The sequence below is a fragment of the Dendropsophus ebraccatus genome, chromosome 4, assembly GCF_027789765.1.
Source record: "Dendropsophus ebraccatus isolate aDenEbr1 chromosome 4, aDenEbr1.pat, whole genome shotgun sequence".
Lineage (NCBI taxonomy): Eukaryota > Metazoa > Chordata > Amphibia > Anura > Hylidae > Dendropsophus > Dendropsophus ebraccatus.
In genome coordinates, this window is record NC_091457.1 from 66,092,965 (window position 1) to 66,111,908 (window position 18,944).

The 18,944-nt window shown below is 42.5% G+C and overlaps 1 protein-coding gene across 1 annotated transcript in view; it reads left to right on the forward strand.

The window, feature by feature from the left end:
* The window catches only part of HSF4 (heat shock transcription factor 4), a 42,722-nt gene that overhangs the window by 13,849 nt on the left and 9,929 nt on the right, over positions 1-18,944 (forward strand). Inside the window, exons 2-6 of the mRNA XM_069968474.1 lie at positions 10,096-10,204; positions 10,477-10,604; positions 13,758-13,882; positions 14,126-14,201; positions 18,394-18,458. Coding sequence (XP_069824575.1) covers positions 10,096-10,204; positions 10,477-10,604; positions 13,758-13,882; positions 14,126-14,201; positions 18,394-18,458 — 503 coding nt within the window. The remainder of the gene's footprint in view (positions 1-10,095; positions 10,205-10,476; positions 10,605-13,757; positions 13,883-14,125; positions 14,202-18,393; positions 18,459-18,944) is intronic.

Sequence of the window (18,944 nt, forward strand, 5' to 3'; positions counted from 1 at the left end):
CTTGTCCTTTAAGTTTACATTGTTTACAGTGACTCTGTACCCACAATCTGACCCCCCAAATCGATTGGATTAATCCAAGATCTGTCCTGGGGTCCATTCCGCAGGCGATGCAGTTATTGTCCTAAAAAACATACAGTGTTCATACAGGTGAGGAATAGGAGAAAATGTTCTCGGGCATTCCTTATGGTAAGAGAGGGTGGGGAGGAGGGATGGAGGGGTGTCGCAATCCTATTGCACACACACTCTAGGCCACGCCAATTTGACACAGGGCTGCAAGAATAAAAGTTGTTTTTTTAGGACAATAACTGCATCCCCTGCCAAACGTACCCCAGGACAGATCTTGGATTAAAAGCAGCTATCTGAAGGTACAAGTGGTTTTGGGGGGGGGGGGTCAGATTGTGGGTACAGTCGCTTTAATAGTAAATCTGTCTAACTTGCCAATAAAAATTCTGTTCATCCATTCTCTTGATATGCAGGAGAATGGGCATTGTGCTGCACCACTCCCTCTGCCCTCCAGCTACTGATTGACAGCTGTTTGTCTATGCACAATATGGATAGACAACTGCCAATCAGAGACTGGTGGGCAGTAAGAGTTGGTGCTCATGAATGTTGAGAACCAAGGGAAACATTGTCCATTTTGCCCTCAACCTCTCAATGTTGGTCGTAGCAGGAGACATATAATACAACGTGTGAATATAGAAATAGCCCTGCACAATTGTCACACAGAGTCGACAGAATACACATTACACCCTTCCTTTATTTGACTTTGTTCTCCATTTTACGGTAAACAAATGGTGTTCTTTATTACACTTAAGTAGCTCAGAGTGTTTGAGCTGGCTGATGGCCCATGCGTCTTTGTGTCCTTATGCAGGTTCATATATTTCTTGTGCCAGTAATGATCTCCTAGGCTTTCATCACTGTGAGATTCTCTTTGCTTATCCCAATGCACCCATGCCTGTATACAGGTGGAATTATGTATAAATGTCTTATCTATCAAAAACGATTTACAGTAGGTGACAAATGAGAATTTTTTTAACCCCTTAAGGTCAAAGCCTATTTTCGTTTTTGCGCTTTTGCTTATTCCATTTTAAGTTTAAAAGTCCATAGCGCTTGCATTTTTTCACCTAGAGACGTATATGATCGCTTATTTTTTGCGAAACCAATTGTACTTTGCAATGACTGGCATTATTTTTCCATAACATATGCTGCGAAACCGTAAAAAAATCATTTGCGCTGTCAAATTGAAAAAAAAACGAATTTGTTTTGATTTTGGGGAGTTTTGCATTTACGCCGTCCGTCCTATGGTAAAACTGACTTGTTATGCATGTTCCTCAAGTCGTTACGATTACTATGATATATAACATGTATAACTTTTATTGTATCTGATGGCCTGTAAAAAATTCAAACCATTGTTAACAAATATACGTTCCTTAAAATCGCTCCATTCCCAGGCTTATAGCGCTTTTATCCTTTGGTCTATGGGGCTGTGTGAGGTGTCAGTTTTTGCGCCATGATGCGTTCTTTCTATCGGTACCTTGATTGCGCATATACGACTTTTTGATCGTTTTTTATTACATTTTTTCTGGATTTGATGCGACCAAAAATGCGCAATTTTGCACTTTGGAATTTTTTTGCGCTGACGCCGTTTACCGTGCGAGATCAGGAATGTGATTAATTAATAGTTCGGGCGATTACGCGCGCGGCGATACTAAATATGTTTATTTATTTATTTATTAATTTATATTTATAAAATGGGAAAAGGGGGGTGATTTGGACTTTTATAAGGGGAGGGGATTTTTTATTAATAAAAACACTTTTTTACTTTTTTTTTAACTGTAACTAGAAGTCCCCCTGGGGGGCTTGTATATACATAGCACTGATCTCTCATAGAGATCAATGCTGTGTATATACACAGCAAAGATCCATTAGATCGGTCATAGATTACTATGGCCTGCTGCAGGCCATAGCAATCTATTGCCGAGCCGGGATCAGCGTCATTCCGACGCTGAGGCCCGGCACGGGCAGAAGAACGGATTTCCCCCGCGCGATCGCATCGCGGGGGGGAGATCCGTCCCACTAGACACCAGGGACGTGAGGTCTGAAGCCTCTAAGTGCAGCTGTCAGGTTTGACAGCTGCACTTAGAGGCTTAATTAGCCGGCGCGGCAACGAGACCCGCGCCGGCTAATAGAGGCACTGCCCGGCTGCACGTGTCAGCCGGGATCAGCGCCGTTCAGAGCGCGGTCCCGGCGGGACCCCGCTCTGAACACCCCGAGCGGCACCATGACGTATCAGATACGTCATGGGTCGCTAAGGGGTTAAATATATTTTTAAAACCCATATTAAAAAAAAAAAACTGGCCATAATTTAGTGGTCAGCAGTCTAATGTGTGAAGCTGGTACTGGATGTAATGTTCAAGCATGCTGGATTTCAGTATGGCTGAGCATTTATTTCCATAGAAGATGAGTTGTCTCATCTTATTCTTCTTTCCATACTGAAATAATCGGACATGCACTTCTGACTCTAACATGCACATAATTGAGGTTATGAAAAAAGGAGAAATAATTTACTTGACATTTATTAGAAACTGGCAAGGTTGAGGTGAGTATTAAAATATATTTATGGGTAAGTTTTTTTTGTAGTTGTATCAGATTTATTATATTTATCTGGAAGATATTTTTTACCAGTATGCATTGTACCTGTAATAAAGCTATAGCTCCTGTTTAACTCGTTACTATCATAATTTAAAAAAAGAAAAATTTATATATATATATATATATATATATATATATATATATATATATATATATATATATATATAGTCATGTCAGGATTTGATTTGATGGATATATGAGCCATTCCAGTTCATAGACAACACATAAGACATGACTTCTTATGACTTCTGGAAATGCCATGAATCTTGCACTTACTAGCAATGTACAGCAAATGTGATTCACATGAATACAGAAAACATCATTTTGGTTACAACTATATTTAAAGAGACTCTGTTAGCAGGCTTATGTTGTCCTGTTTGAGGGTAGCATAATCGAGTGACAGAGAAGCTGAACAGAATGATGTATCACTTAAATTGTTCTGTGCAGCTGATCTAGAGATATTCTCCTGAATAACATGGCCAATAAGTAGTTCTCTTTATTATGTGCATGAGCTAGGTAGTCCTCTATATTTATGAGAAGCAGAAGACTCCGCCCACCAGCTGCTAATTGGCAGTTATCTATCCATGCTGTGTATAGGCAGTATAGACTGTCAATTAGCAGCTGGAGGGGGGGGGGAGAGGTGTGGCAAGAATCCTATTCTCCTGCATATTAGGAGAACGGCGAATAATATAAGTAATACACTGATCTGTTCAGCATTTGTGTCACTAGTTTATGCTGCCCTCATTTAGGCTGGGTTCACACACAGTATATTTGAGGCTGTATTTGGTCCTCATGTCAGGTCCTCATAGCAACCAAAACCAGGAGTGGATTGAAAACACAGAAAGGATCTGTTCACACAATGTTGAAATTGAGTGGATGGCCGCCATATAACAGTAAATAACGGCCATTATTTCAATACCACAGCCGTTGTTTTAAAATAACAGCAAATATTTGCCATTAAATGATGGCCATCCACTCAATTACAACATTATGTGAACAGAGCCTTTCTGTGTTTTCAATCCACTCCTGGTTTTGGTTGCTATACAGCCTCACAAATACAGCCTCAAATATACATAGTGTGAACCCAGCCTTAAGGTGGAATATACCTAGTAACAGATTCCCTTTAAAGTGGTACTATACAGTCATCTTTGGGTCTATTGTGTGAAAATCTTTTGAGTGAAAATAAAGCAATGTGTGAACAGGTGAATGAAACGACAGTTTTTTGCAAAAGCAAGTGAGAAATACATTAATTCCAGTTATCTACCTTCTCATCTTGCAGGAAAGTTAGCTCAAGCAAAACAATATATTTGGTATTTTGTGAATTTTGGTATTATAGAATCCTAAACAGATATTTTTCCAAGCCTCTAAATAATGTATAAAATACAGTGGTACCTTGGTTTAAGAGTAACTTGGTTTAAGAGCGTTTTGTTTTAAGAGCTCACAGTTTTTCAAAATTGTGACTTGGTTAAGGAGCATTGCTTTGGTTTAAGAGCTCCCTGTACTGGGTGGGAGCGCAAGTGGAGGAGGGGTATGGCCTGCATAGCGGGGTCTTCAGAACTGTACTCTGACCCGGGACGTCTCCCTCACCTTCCAAATCATAGCAGATCCACTTCAGACTGGGGCTTGCATCAGGGGACAGGACTGTGGAGGTAATCTTTCTATAGCTGTAACCGCTCTCTCCCCAGACAGAGGGTGCTGCATGTATGTGCCCACATATGTCCTGCTCATTCCTTTATGCTTCCCGCAGTCTCTGTCAATCCTTGTGTTTCCCATTCTCTCCATTACGGTACAGTATTTTATAATATCACATATTCAGCTGTTTCTGAATGTTTGTTTCATTAATTTTACATGTTATTCAGAATATAAAATCATTATTTTTGGGGTGTGGAACCAATTGTCTGCATTTCTATGATTTCTTATGGGATTTGCTTTGGTTTAAGAGTGGATTTGGATTACAAGCGCTGTCCCGGAACGAATTATGCTCGTAATCCAAGGCACCACTGTACTCTATTCACATACATCATCAGATGGGTGCAGAACTGACAGTACTTAATCTGCACTCAATAGAGAATCTTTAGCAATTGAAAGTGGTCTAACTTCATCATCTTGTCATCAGACAAACCTTTCTTACCAAAAAGGATTCTATTACCACTATAGTTTACATATTAGGTGCTTTAAATAAAGTTTTTTTTAATGTTTTATTTAGTTTAATATAATAATAATAATATTTATTTGTATAGCGCCAACAGATTCCGCAGCGCTTATTTAAATATATAAATACATTACAGGTTATATATTAAATTATACAATGAATAAATTACAATACCAAATTAGAGACCTGCTCTCAAGAGCTTACAGGCTAGGATGACTGGGAGTAACACGAGAGGCAACAAGTGCTTTATTTGTCAATGTTTCAGTCATTGTACATAGAATCTCTAAGTGCCTATAGGCGGCTGGGCAAGCCAGTCACAAGCCATTTTCTAAGCTCAGATGACAAGGACAGTGTAGCTAGCACTGAAGAAGTTATAGAGAGGATGGAGAGGAGATTGCAAAGGGAAACGAGATTACGAAATGTTATAAGCACGCCTGAAGAGATGGGTCTCCAGGGCACGCTTAAAACTGGGGATGTTGGAAATAAGTCTGAGGTCTTCGGGTAAAGAGTTCCAGAGAACTGGTGCAGCACGAGAGAAGTCTTGGAGGCGGGAATGAGAAGTTCTGATTAAAGAAGAGGTTAGTGTAAGGTCATTAGCAGAACGCAGAGCACGGGAAGGATGGTAGGTGGAGATGAGGGAGGAGATGTATGGAGGGGCAGAGTTGTGGAGAGCTTTATGGGTGAGGGTGAGGAGTTTAAACTGTGTTCTATATTTAATGGGTAACCAGTGCAGTGACTGGCACAGAAGGGAGACGTCGGTATAGCGGCTGGAGAGGAAGATGAGCCTGGCTGCTGCGTTCAGGATAGACTGGAGAGGGGAGAGCTTAGAGAAAGGAAGACCGATTAGTAGGGAGTTACAGTAGTCAAGACGGTAATGGATCAGGGCGACAGTCAGAGTCTGAGCAGTGTCAGTGGTGAGAAATGGATGGATTCTGGAGATGTTTTTGAGATGAAGATGACAGGAGTGTGTAAGAGCTTGGATATAGGGAGTGAAGGATAGATCGGAGTCTAGCATGACCCCCAGACATCGAGCTTGATGCACAGGAGTGATGCTAGTACCACAGACTGAGAGTGAGAGGTCGGGTTTAGGTTTGTTAGAGGGAGGAAATACAAGAAGTTCAGTTTTAGAGAGATTAAGTTTGAGGAACAGAGAGGTAATAGTGTTAGAGAGAGCAGATAGGCAGTCACTTGTATTTTGCAGGAAGGCAGGGGAGATGTCACAGGAGGAGGTATATAACTCGGTGTCATCAGCATAGAAATGGTATTGCAGGCCAAACCTGCTGATGGTCTGTCCGATGGGGGCTGTATAGAGGGAGAAGAGGAGGGGACCCAGGACTGATCCCTTGGGAACCCCAACAGAGAGAGGTAAGGGAGAAGAAGTAGAGCCTGAGAAGGATACACTGAAGGAGCGGTCGGAGAGGTAGGAAGAGAACCAAGAGAGAACAGAGTCCTTAAGACCAAGAGAGCTGAGCATGGAGAGGAGAAGCTGGTGATCCACAGTGTCAAACGCTGCTGAGAGATCCAAGAGAATCAGCAAGGAGTAGTTTCCTTGTGACTTGGCATTCAAGAGGTCGTTTGACACCTTGGTGAGAGCAGTTTCAGTGGAGTGAAGGGGTCGGAAGCCGGACTGTAGGGGGGCAAGAAGAGAGTTATCAGAGAGATAGCGAGTAAGGCGAGAGTAGACAAGACGTTCCAGGAGCTTAGAGATGAAGGGGAGATTGGAGACAGGTCGATAGTTGGCTGCACAGGATGGGTCTAGAGATGTTTTTTTCAGTAGCGGGGTAATTACAGAGTGCTTGAATGAGGAGCGAAAGATACCAGAGGAGAGGGAGAGGTTGAATATTTTAGTAAGGTGAGTAGTGACAGCAGGAGAGAGGGACTGGAGGAGGTGTGAGGGAACAGGGTCACTAGGTCAGGTAGTAGGACGAGAGGAGGAGAGGAGCTTGGAGACTTCTTCCTCTGTCACTGGATCAAAAGCAGAGAGTGAAGAGAAGGTGGGAGAGGGGATGGGATCTATAGGGCTTTGGGGCTGGGAGATGATGTCAGAACGGATGGTGTCAATTTTGGATTTGAAGTAGGAGGCCAAATCTTCAGCGCAGAGGTCAGTGATGGGTGACTGAGCTTTGGGCTTGAGAAGAGAATTAAAGGTGTCGAAAAGGCGTTTGGATTTTTTGACAGTGAAGAGATGAGGGAGGTGAAATAATGTTGTTTGGCGAGGTGAAGGGCAGAGTTATAAGATTTGAGGGTGAATTTGTAATGAATGAAATCTGCGGAGGTTCTCGATTTCCTCCACAGACGTTCAGCCGTCCTAGAGCACCGCCGAAGAAAGTGAGTTTCCGGGGTGTGCCAGGGCTGCCGGCATCTGTGGCGGGGTGTGCGGAGAGTAGGGGGGGCTACAGAGTCTAGGGTCGTTTTCAGAGTGTTGTGGTAGTTGAGGGATCATTTGTGAAGTTGTAGATGGAAAAGTGGCGGAAGAAGATCAGGTCCAGGGAATTCCCACCTTTGTGTGTAGGAGAGTTTGTTAGCTGTGAGAGGCCGAAAGAGGTGGTTAGAGAGAGGAGCTGAGAGGCGTGAGAGGAAATAGGAGTATCGACAGGAATGTTGAAGTCACCCAGGATTAGTGTGGGAACTTCAGCAGATAAGAAATGAGGGAGCCAGGTGGCAAAGTGGTCGAGGAATTGTCGAGGAGAGCCAGGGGGACAATAGATAACAGCAACTCTGAGGGGAAGTGGGCGGAAGAGTCTGAGGGTGTGAACCTCAAAGGAGAGGAAAGAGAGTGAGGGCTCAGGGGGAATGAACGGGAAGGTGCACTGCAGGGAGAAAAGAACACCAACTCCTCCACCATGCCTACCCTCAGGTCTGGGGGTGTGAGAGAGAAGAAGACCACCATAGGATAGAGCAGCAGGGGAAGCAGTGTCAGATGGTTGTAGCCAGGTTTCAGTGAGAGCCAGAAGGGTGAAGGTTTTAGCGATGAAAAGATCATGAATTTCCGTGAGTTTGTTGCACACGGAGCGAAAATTTAGGAGAGCGCAGGTATAAGACACTGAAGAGACAGAGGGAGCAGAAGATGTCCGACAGCGGTTCTTGGTGAAGCTAAGAGAGTTATTTGAGGGAAGTAAGAGAGGGTCACTAGCGAGGGAGAAAGGTGGGCCAGGATTAGGAGAGATATCACCAGCAGCCAGAAGCAGAAGGATAGAGAGAGACAGCAGGTGGTTTAGCAGGAGGTTAAAAGACTTGTGAGAGCGACTTCTGTGCTGCACAGTGGAAGCAGTTATAGGGAGGTGAGTGAGAGTGTACAGAGTATGGGAGCAATACATGGGGGAGGGGAGGAGAGAGGGGCTGATGTAAAGGTGATTTTCATTGCGGATGGAGGGAGGGTAGGATAGAAAGAAAACACAAGACAAGTAGATGAGGGCAGATAGAAAGTTGAGGAAATATTTCATGGTTAAGTAGTTTGTCACTTACAAAAGTATGTTAGGAGAGCTGTTCTTTCTGTTCAATTCTGATCCAATTCTGGCCTAATTCTAAATATTAAATTTTAAGCTGGCATTTTAAGATGTTCTATAATGAGACCAGGGTCTACAATGAGACCTTAGATCTAAATTTATACTACTTGAAGGGAAGTTGAATCAGACTTGATCAGAACTCAGGTGTGAAAATGGGTGGAGATAGAGCACATGGGAGAAGCTTATCAGCTGGAAAAGGAAAGACAGTGCCAAGCTATGTTATACACAATCAGACATACCAATAAAAGACAAAACACATACCAGTGAAACACAAAACTATTACTGAAGGGATGATGGGACTTGTAGTGGACACATACCAGTGAAACACAAAACAATTACAGTTTCCTTTAGCATAACAACCTATGGGTATTAAAATAAAATTATTTTCTTCTCACATAAACATTTTTCCCCAAAACTTCCACATATCATATAGGTACTCATGTTTAATAATATAGTCTATAAAGTAATAAGGCTGTGTTCATACACAGTGTGGTTTCATTGCATTACTGTCACAGCACCACAGCATCTACATAGATTCACAAAACGGGAGCTTATGTGCCAGAGTTATGAGATAATCCTGGTTAGTATCTTCAGCTGTAGTTTAATGTTATGCCTGATCGGGGCGTATATCTCTCCCAGGGCATGTATCTGAAGGTATGACACAATGCTTATAGTCATTAAATATAGCATTTTAACCATTTTTTACTGGGGCCTCATGAGATGAGGTGTGACAATACCTGGTTCTTACCATCAGCTTGAGGCTATGTTCCCACAACATGGAATGACATTTTTAGTGCCAAAAGACGTCCATCTGTTAATAACAATGGCAGCAAATAATAATCATGAACATTACTTGCGGCCATCAATATTTAAAGATGGCCATCCAGAAAAACATGACCACAAAACAACACCTTACCCTCCAAAAGTCAAAGACATCTATTCTACACTCACTTTCCTTCTATTTCTTGCCTACCATCCCAACTGCAGCTATATAACCAAATACCTTTGAAACCTGCCATTCACTGAATCTCCTCCAAAAACAGATATCTATGTCCTACTGCTACTTTGGCCCTTCATGTTTGCCCGTATAGGCATAACCAAATTTGGCAACCATTCTTATCATAAGTCTGGTTTGCTGTGAGTATTTAGGATTGATTTGTGCTATATTTATTGTTGGTAATTTGACAATGACATTTGTCCTTTTTAAACTGAGAATTTATTCATTAAAATGATGTTTTATATTTCCTAGTTTGATCTAATTGAAGTTGTGGAAATTACAAATGTCCATGCTGGCAGTGAATTTTTAAGACCCAAATTAGTCCAGACATAGATTGCCCTGACTTGTCCATGCTGGAGTATTCCCTAAAAACTCTGCTCTTTACTCATACTTGGAGATAACCTCATAGACCTTTCATAGATCATACATCTCCCTAACATGGGACATCAAAATGGGTGTCTTCCAATCAACTCTTGTTTGTGGCTCCAAATTCTCCAGATCTCAATCTGATTGAATTACTATGAGATGTACTGGAGGATAAGCCTGATCCATGGGGACTCTGGCTCTCAACATACAAAACGTACAGGATCTGCTGCTAATGTATTGGTGCCAGATACCATGGGACACCTGCATAGGTTATTTGGCACAATTTGGAGCTACACAATATTAGGCAGGTGGTTTCAATGTTACGACTGCTTAATGCTTTGATCTAAACCACAGAAAAAAACTTGGCATATAAATGTTGATTTTTCTCTATCTTTACTGTTCCTTGTTTTACTCTTTTTCAGAATGGAACCAGTTTCCATGTCTTTGACCAAGGCAGGTTTGCCAAGGAAGTCCTGCCCAAGTACTTCAAGCACAATAACATGGCCAGTTTTGTGAGGCAGCTAAATATGTGTAAGTGTACAATATTTTTGCCTCAGTGCTGTAAATATATTCTAAATAAGTATATTAGGTATATTTTATTAATACAGGCCAGTTTAAAGATGTATTACCACATGAGATTTCTGAAGATGAAGTATGAAGATGTACTGTATATAATTGCAGATAATAGAAGATTTGTATTTATTTATTATTTATTAAGTTGGAACCCCGACATTCAATAAGTTGGATCCCCTATATTGGAAAAAGCAAATTGATACGGTGAATACTTTTTTTTTTTTCTTTAGATGGATTTAGAAAAGTGGTGAATATTGAACAGGGAGGACTAGTGAAGCCAGAGAGAGACGACACAGAGTTTCAGCATCTGTACTTCCTGCAGGGACATGAACATCTGCTGGAGCATATCAAGAGGAAGGTAAGGTTTACTTAGGGTAGCTTCACACGTACCGGATTCGCAGGGGATTTTACACTGCGAGTTTGCAGCGAAATCCGATGCGAATCCTGGTACAGTGAACTTCAATAGGGGGACATACCCGCAGTTGAATGTACATTACCTGCTCGCGACGCGGTTGCATGTGAGGCTCCCGATTCCGGTCCCGCTCAGCCAATCAGTGCTGCCGTGCACTGATTGGCTGAGCGGGAAAAGAGCCTCACATGCAGCCACATCGCTGGGCTGGTAATGTATGCTCTTGGCGGCGGGCGGCGGGTTAACTCACATACAGCAGGATGTCAATCCCGCTGCAAGTATGTGCTCTCTTATGGATGAATGGCACTGGATCTGAAGCTGCGAATCCGCAGGGTGAAATCCTCTGTGGATCCGTTAGGTGTGAAGGCACCCTAACCGAGCTGAAAGCTGAGCTGTGATTGGTTACTGTGGGCAGTTTACACCAGTCTATATTTTACACCTTTGATAAATCTCCCTCTATGTGTCTAAACTCTACCCCTGAGGAGCCATGTTACAATTTCTCAGCAATAAAAAAGGACGTGCCAGAAATGTGAACTGTAAAATCTCCCCTTCCCATACCTAAGGACTCCAAAGTGTCCAGGTGTGTAATGAAAACTTCGGCTTTTCTTATATACTTAAAGGAAAACTAGCAGCGGGTTAGATGTATCTAACCTGCACCATTTCCATGATATCAGGAGTTTCATCTCTATACTAATCCATCCCCAGTGCACTGATTTGCCCCCAGCTGATCTGCCCCTTCTTATATAAATCAGCAGAGCAGACTGGCTGGGATGGGTTGCTGCACTGGGGGTGGTAGTCCCACTGCGCTAAAGTCCCAAGTGCACTAAAATGACTTATCATAAAGATTAAGCTCCTAATATCACAGAAACTCATCTTTATCCTCAGCACCCGATGCACTATAGGGACATATCAGCAGGTTAGATGCTTCTAACCTGCTAATAGTTTCCTTTTAATATAGGTATTTTACTGTTCTCAGATATCTGCTTTTAGTTAGCAATTGGAAACAATCTTGTTGAGACTGCAAACCCGTAGAGATCTAATCTTTTACAAATCTGTACATTTATGACAATGTTTCGGTATACAAAATGCTCTGCAAGTTTAACAAAGCAACAGCACAAAGTTTAATTATATCACAGGTTTTCATCCACTAGATATAAAGCAATGCATATTACCACCTCTAAATCACTAAAAGACAACTATTCAGAGCATTTCTTTTTAGTTTTTTTTTTCTATATGATCAACTTATCAGCATTGTTTTGTTATTTTCCCTTGCTTCTATTTGTTTTGCACCCTCTATTGCCTGTGTAACTACTGCTAATTAGGAAAAACAGTGGCAGTTTTTTTAGAAACTGTGGCTCTCCACAGTGCTGCACCTCCCTACATCTCCTCCCTCATCTCTGTCTACCGCCCTACCCGTGCCTTACGCTCCTACGCATCCACCTTGATCCGCACCTCTTACTTCGGTCTCCCGGACTTCACTCGAGCTGCACCAGTTCTATGGAATGCATTACCCAAGACTGTCAGACTCGCCTCCAATACCCAAAGCTTCAAACGTGCCCTCAAAACACATCTGTTCAAGCAGGATTACCAGGTTCCCTAATTTGACTGCTACCCTCAACCCCCCCCCCCACCACACCCCTACCACACCCCTACCACACCCCTCTGCCATTTTGTCTCAACCCCCTCCTAATAGTCTGTAAGCTGATGCATGCGAGCAGGGACCTCACTCCTCATGTATGGATAATTGTATGTAGATCTCTGTAATGTCTATTTTTGTCTATGTATGTACCCCCAGAATTGTAAAGTGCTGCGGAATCTGTTGGCGCTATACAAATAAAAATTATTATTATTATTATTATGTGTGATACCAGCCTTTGGCTATGTTCCCACACAGTATTTTTGCTCAGTATTTTGCAACCAAAACCAGAAGTGGATTGAAAATACAGAAAGACTTTGTGCACACACTGTTGAGATTTAGTGGATGGCCGTCATTTCAAAACAATGGCCATTGTATTAAAATAACATCAATTATTTGCCAATAAATGGTTGCCATCCACTAAATTTCAACAGAGTGTGTACATTGTCTTTCTGTATTTAACAATCCACTCCTGGTTTTGGTTACAAAATACTGATCAAAACACTGAGCAAAAATACTGTGTGGGAACATAGCCAAAGGCTATGTTGACACAATGTCAAAAATAAAGAAAAGGCACCCGATTTTTATATTTAAAAAAAAAGCGTCCATTTTTGACGCAATTTAACTGACTGCAATGGCAATGCATTGAAGTCAAAGGGAAGACTGACGTCCAATGCTCACAGTGTATTGAATATCGGACGTTTTTGCCGCGGACGTCAAAATAATGAACATGATCATTATTTTTGGACGTCTTTTGCAAACAGCGGACGTTTTACTTTTTTCACCGTTCTTTCTCCGTTTTTACTATTAAATTTAATGGACTTTTCAATTAAGCCGCATCCATAATGTGCAAACACCAGTTATTTCACTAAGGGGAGGCCAAACAGTTAAATGACGTCCGGTATTTTAAACTCAAAATAACTGATGTCATTTTAAAAAAGCTGAAAAAAACGTTGTGTGAACATAGCCTTAGGCTGATTTTTTTTTTACAAGCATAATACTGGTGCACTGATCTAAGATGGTGTCAGCTTGACATTGCAGATCCATGGTCAGACGGATGCAAAAATGTTCCCATATTATGCTCATTTGAAGCAGACCTTGGAACGTGTCAGCAGGAAAACATAGGTGTAAATAAGCTCATAGCGAGAAAGGACTTCTTAGCAGTATTATTGGCGTATCCTTTTTTTTTTTTTTTTTTATTCCTGCAGTCCTTTCCTGAAATATGTGTCTTTTGTTCTTATGCAAATTGAGCTCAAAATCCCAGGTAGGTCCAGTGCATACAGAGACAGGCCCCCATTCTTGGAAACATTCTTGCTCCTTGCTTTAATTCTGATTTGTTACATCAGTAAGTGGATTCTTGAAGAAGGTTCCTAAGAACCCTGCTGGACAGCAGCTATTATGTTTTCTCTGATGTGAGTAGCTGTGCATTTTACTGCATATACAGTAAGCTGTATCATTCTGTGCAGGTGTCTGTTGTGAAAAGTGAGGAGACAAAACTCCGACACGAGGATGTGAGCAGATTACTGTATGAGGTGCAGAGCCTGCGGAGTCAGCAAGAGAACACAGAGTGCCAGATGCAAGATATGAAACAGTGAGTTCTACAATCTCCACCAACAGATTTGTTAAGATCCTGATTTACATTGATGAATGAAAATTCATACTCATTGAATATATTAAGCCATAGTGGCTTATCTTTAATGCTAAGGAGAATATTTATCACAGACTGCATCAGATCTTCTGTGGCAAAAGCTGCAAGTTAACACACAAATCTGCATCCAGCACAGATACTGCTACAAGTATGTAGATCACAGTATTGTCCTTTTTCTCTTGCTAGGCAGAATGAAGTCCTGTGGCGTGAGGTTGTCTCTCTGAGACAAAACCATTCACAACAGCAAAAGATCATCAACAAGGTGAGTTTCTAAGACCTTATCTCTGGTATGCAAATGCAGAGAACATCCTAAGTGTATTGTACTATTCAGTGTTAGAAAAAGCACAGCTACTTTCTTGCAAAAACAGTGCCACCCCTCCCACAGGTTGTGTGTGGTATTGCAATTCAGCTCCATTCACTTCTATAGAACTGAGCTGCAGAACCCACACCCACATTGAGGACAACAGTGCTGCAGTTTCTGGAGAAGGACAGCCATGTTTTCCTAAGCCTGGATTACCCGTTTAAAGGGACTTTCTAGTTTAATTTTTACCACTTGCCCTGCCTAGTTCTTCTAAATTCAAATTGGCTTCATAGTTTTGGGGTCGGCCATGTGATGCAGTGATGTCACCAACGTGGCGCCCCGGCTTGTACACTAGTTTAAAAGTCCTGTCCTGGACGTTCCTGAACGTCACACTAGAACTGCCTGCTGTTCTGTTAATACAGAGGAGTGGTCCCCGGCAGTAATAGCTTCAGGAGCAGTATGGGGGAGCAGCCCTGGGCAATGGTGACAGTGCGGCCTATAGCTGCAGGAGTCGGGTGGCTGAGCAGATGACTCTCTCACATTAGCAATTGTCTGGGGGGAGAAAAACTTGGACATGTTGGATTTTAACTGTCTAATGCTATTGTTTTTGGGCTTTCTCAAAATGTGTCTGGCAGCATAGGTTCGAGCCTTAGAGGGGGATGAGCATTTATGAGATGCCGGAGATGGAAATAACTTAGATAAATACTGTGCTGACTGTGTCTGAAGAAGACTACATGATGTAACTCTTAGGCTGGGTTCACACTACGTATATTTCAGTCAGTATTGTGGTCCTCATATTGCAACCAAAACCAGGAGTGGATTGAAAACACAGAAAGGCTATGATCACACAATGTTGAAATTGAGTGGATGGCCGCCATATAACAGTAAATAACGGCCATTATTTCAATATAACAGCCGTTGTTTTAAAATAACAGCAAATATTTGCCAATAAATGGCGGCCATCCACTCAATTTCAACATTGTGTGAACAGATCCGTTCTGTGTTTTTAATCCACTCCTGGTTTTGGTTGCAATATGAGGACCACAATACTGACTGAAATATACGTAGTGTGAACCCATCAAAGCGTAATATTTATGTATAATAAACTTTTATTAATTCTGTAGTCAATGAAAAAGCAAAACAATTTGCAGTATAAAAAAATATGAAAACAGGTGTGGAAGAACAGTCACACAATATTAACTATTATAATACAAAACAAATCTAACCAGCTGCTATCAAGAGCCAAGGATGCATGGTAAAGAGTCGCTTCAGCAGAGCTATCATTTATAACATTATGATTCACTTTATTTCTATAGCTTAAAGGGGTATTCCAGGGAAAATCAATAAATTAGCATTGGAAAGGGTTAACCAAGGTTAACCCTTTCCTAATATACTTACCTGTCTGTTTTTGGCCCCCCCAAGGAGATCTCCTGTCTGGTCACATGATGGTCCAGGCTGTGACTCGCGGATCCTCTTCTCCTTCCGGTTCGGTGACTTCACCATACCGGGACGGCGTCTGGCTCTCTTTCTTATTAGCAGCAGAGCACTGAACCCTGACTGGCTTGGTAGCGTGTAGCCAATCAGGGTTTAGTGCCCTGAGTCCCCCCCCCACACCTGCTGTACAAAGTTAGCCGGGTGCTGATCTTCCTGGCCCCCTCCTTCCTGCATCCATACCCAGATCCTGCCGGCCCCCTCCCTGTGCTAAAACCCCGATCCTGCTGGCCCCCTTCCGGCGCTATAACCCGATCCTGCCGCTCCCCCTCCCAGCGCTAGAACCCGATCCTGCCGCCCCCCTCACGGCGCTATAACCAGATCTTGCCGGCCCCCTCCTGTAATGTGTCCTATTCAAAGATAGCTCATCCGCACCCCCGGTGTGGCCCCGATCTCCACACCTATTGTAATCAGCTGTTCTCAGCTGACAGGCTCTGGGTGTGTGAGACACAGGAGAGAGTTCTTGCTTGCTTCGTACACAGCGCAAGCAAGAACTCTCTCCTGTGTCTCACACACCCAGAGCCTGTCAGCTGAGAACAGGGCCAGAGCAGCATCACACTAACACCGGGGGTGCGGGTGAGCTATCTTTGAATAGGACACATTACAGGAGGGGGCCGGCAGGATCGGGTTATAGCGCCGGGAGGGGTGCGGCAGGATCAGGGTTATAGCGCCGGGAGGGGGGCGGCAGGATCGGGTTATAGCGCCGGGAGGGGGCCGGGGAGATCAGCACCCGGCTAACTTTGTACAGCAGGTGGGGGGGGGGGGACTCAGAGCACTAAACCCTGATTGGCTACACGCTACCAAGCCAGTCAGGGTTCAGTGCTCTGCTGCTAATAAGAAAGAGAGCCAGACGCCGGCCCGATATGGTGACGTCACCGAACCGGAAGGAGAAGAGGATCCGCCAGTCACAGCCTGGACCATCATGTGACCAGACGGGAGATCTCCTTGGGGGGCCAAAAACAGACAGGTAAGTATATTAGGAAAGGGTTAACCTTGTTAACCCTTTCCATTGCAAATTTATTGATTTTCCACGGAATACCCCTTTAAACATATTCCTCAGCGTTTTACAATGCTTAAAGGGATAGTCCCAAATAAACTAACACAGTTACACTTGTAGGGCTCATAATGTTTTATATATTTTTGCACATACAATCATTTAGCAAACTTGCCTCCTCCTCCTGATATGCCGCTCTTTCCCTCTCGTTGTTGACCTTTGTCTAAGCTAAATGAATGTATTTGCAAAAATATTTAACTTGAATTATCTATATTATTTGAGATCAGAATACCCTTTTTATGTAGGTTCACGCTGTAATATTATGTTTAGAACTGTAGCAACACTTCAAAATAGCTTGCACAAATATTGAAGCGGGTAGTGCCTCATTTTCCTTAAAGGGGTTGGCCATGTTATAGTAAAATTGCTCAGTGTACAGTATTGGTAACTGTACTCACTGTATATACTGACAGCAGCTCCCTGTGTGCCTCATAGAGCTAAACTCAGATTCCCCTCCTCCAGGCTGTGCTGTCCTGCTCTCTGGTGTTTCTGTTCATAAAATGGCCGACATGGAGGACCATGGGACCATGCCCCGCCCCCAGTGTCCACCACTGAGCATGTATATGCCTATGGAGGACACTGGGGGTGGGGCATGGTCACATGCTCCTTCATGTCAGCCATATTACAACAAGCTGATTGGCGGGGGTTGAGACTCCTGGGATTCTACTAATTTGGAGAGAAGGCACACCACTCAATATATATTGGGCTGCTGAACACTAAGACATATATATTAGACATATTTCTCCTATCTGTCCTCCCTCCATCATTCTCAACTTAGCTATGTTGTCCCTTTCAAACACTTAAAGCGATTTTGTACCCACAATCCCCCAACCACTTGTACCTTCAGATAGCTGCTTTTAATCCAAGATCTGTCCTGGGGTCCATTCGGCAGGTGATGCAGTTATTGTCCTAAAAAACAACTCTAGGCCACGCCAATTTGACACAGGGCTGCAAGTTTTAAAGTTGTTTTTAAGCACAATAACTGCATCACCTGCCAAACGAACCTCAGGACAGATCTTGGATTAAAAGCAGCTAACCAAAGGGGTCAGATTGTGGGTACAGAGTCGCTTTAAGGCCATCTTACCATGAAAAGTGCTGACAGTGCCCCGGCCCTTTCTGTAAAATAGAAGGTGTTTTCAACAACTGGGCAGGGATTTAAGATGGCTATACACTGGCGCTTGTGGCAGAGGCATATCCCGTATCATCCAACCCCTAGTTTAACTGACTTTTATGTAATGTGTATAACTACATGTGCTCACCACTGTGGCCAGACCTGTAGCCATGTAAACCCATTCAAGTGCTGCCAACCATTCCCTATATATGTAGAGATGGATAGTTGCTGTGAGGACTTCATTTTACCCTGCAGCCCTGCTAGTTATATATATTTTACATATATATATATATATATATATATATATATATATATATATATATATATACTCTATACTTCTAATGTAAGGTATACTGTATTTTACATTTTACTATAATAGAGTCATTATAAAGTGAAGTGTGGATATGCTAGTTGTTTTCCTCTGGTTATGGATACATATAGAGGGTGAAAGGTCATTGGGTTCTATAACTAACACCTGATTGTTCGCTTTTTCATGACAGTTAATCCAGTTTCTGTTCGGACAACTCCCTCCTGGCCCCTCCAGCACTGGGATAAAGAGAAAGATGTGAGTGCCTGCAGGAGATCACCCCCACCCTGCTCACAAAACTCCCCACCAACAAAATCACAAGCTCAGCGAGGCCCCGAGTGCAGGTCACCTGACCCGCTCACCCTAGTGATGGGTGCTGAATGGTCCTGCTGAGTCAGATCTGCTGACCACTGGCTTTCAAAATACTGTGTACAAAGTGCCCTCTCAGCTCCTGGGACTATTGTGGGGGCAGAGAGAAAGGGAAAAGCAGCCCAAAATAGATAGATAAGCGTATTGGTCCAATATTGATCACAATAATTATATTTTAAACCAAAAGCTAAATTGTATTAAAAAAAAAAAAAAAATATATATATATATATATATATATATATATATATATATATAAATAGCATTGATATTGGTAGTCATATTGTCATACTAAATATCGAATAGTGATAGCTTTAGCTGCTACTGAACTAACGGATATCATCAATGTCCAAACGAGTCATATTCACATGCCCAAAA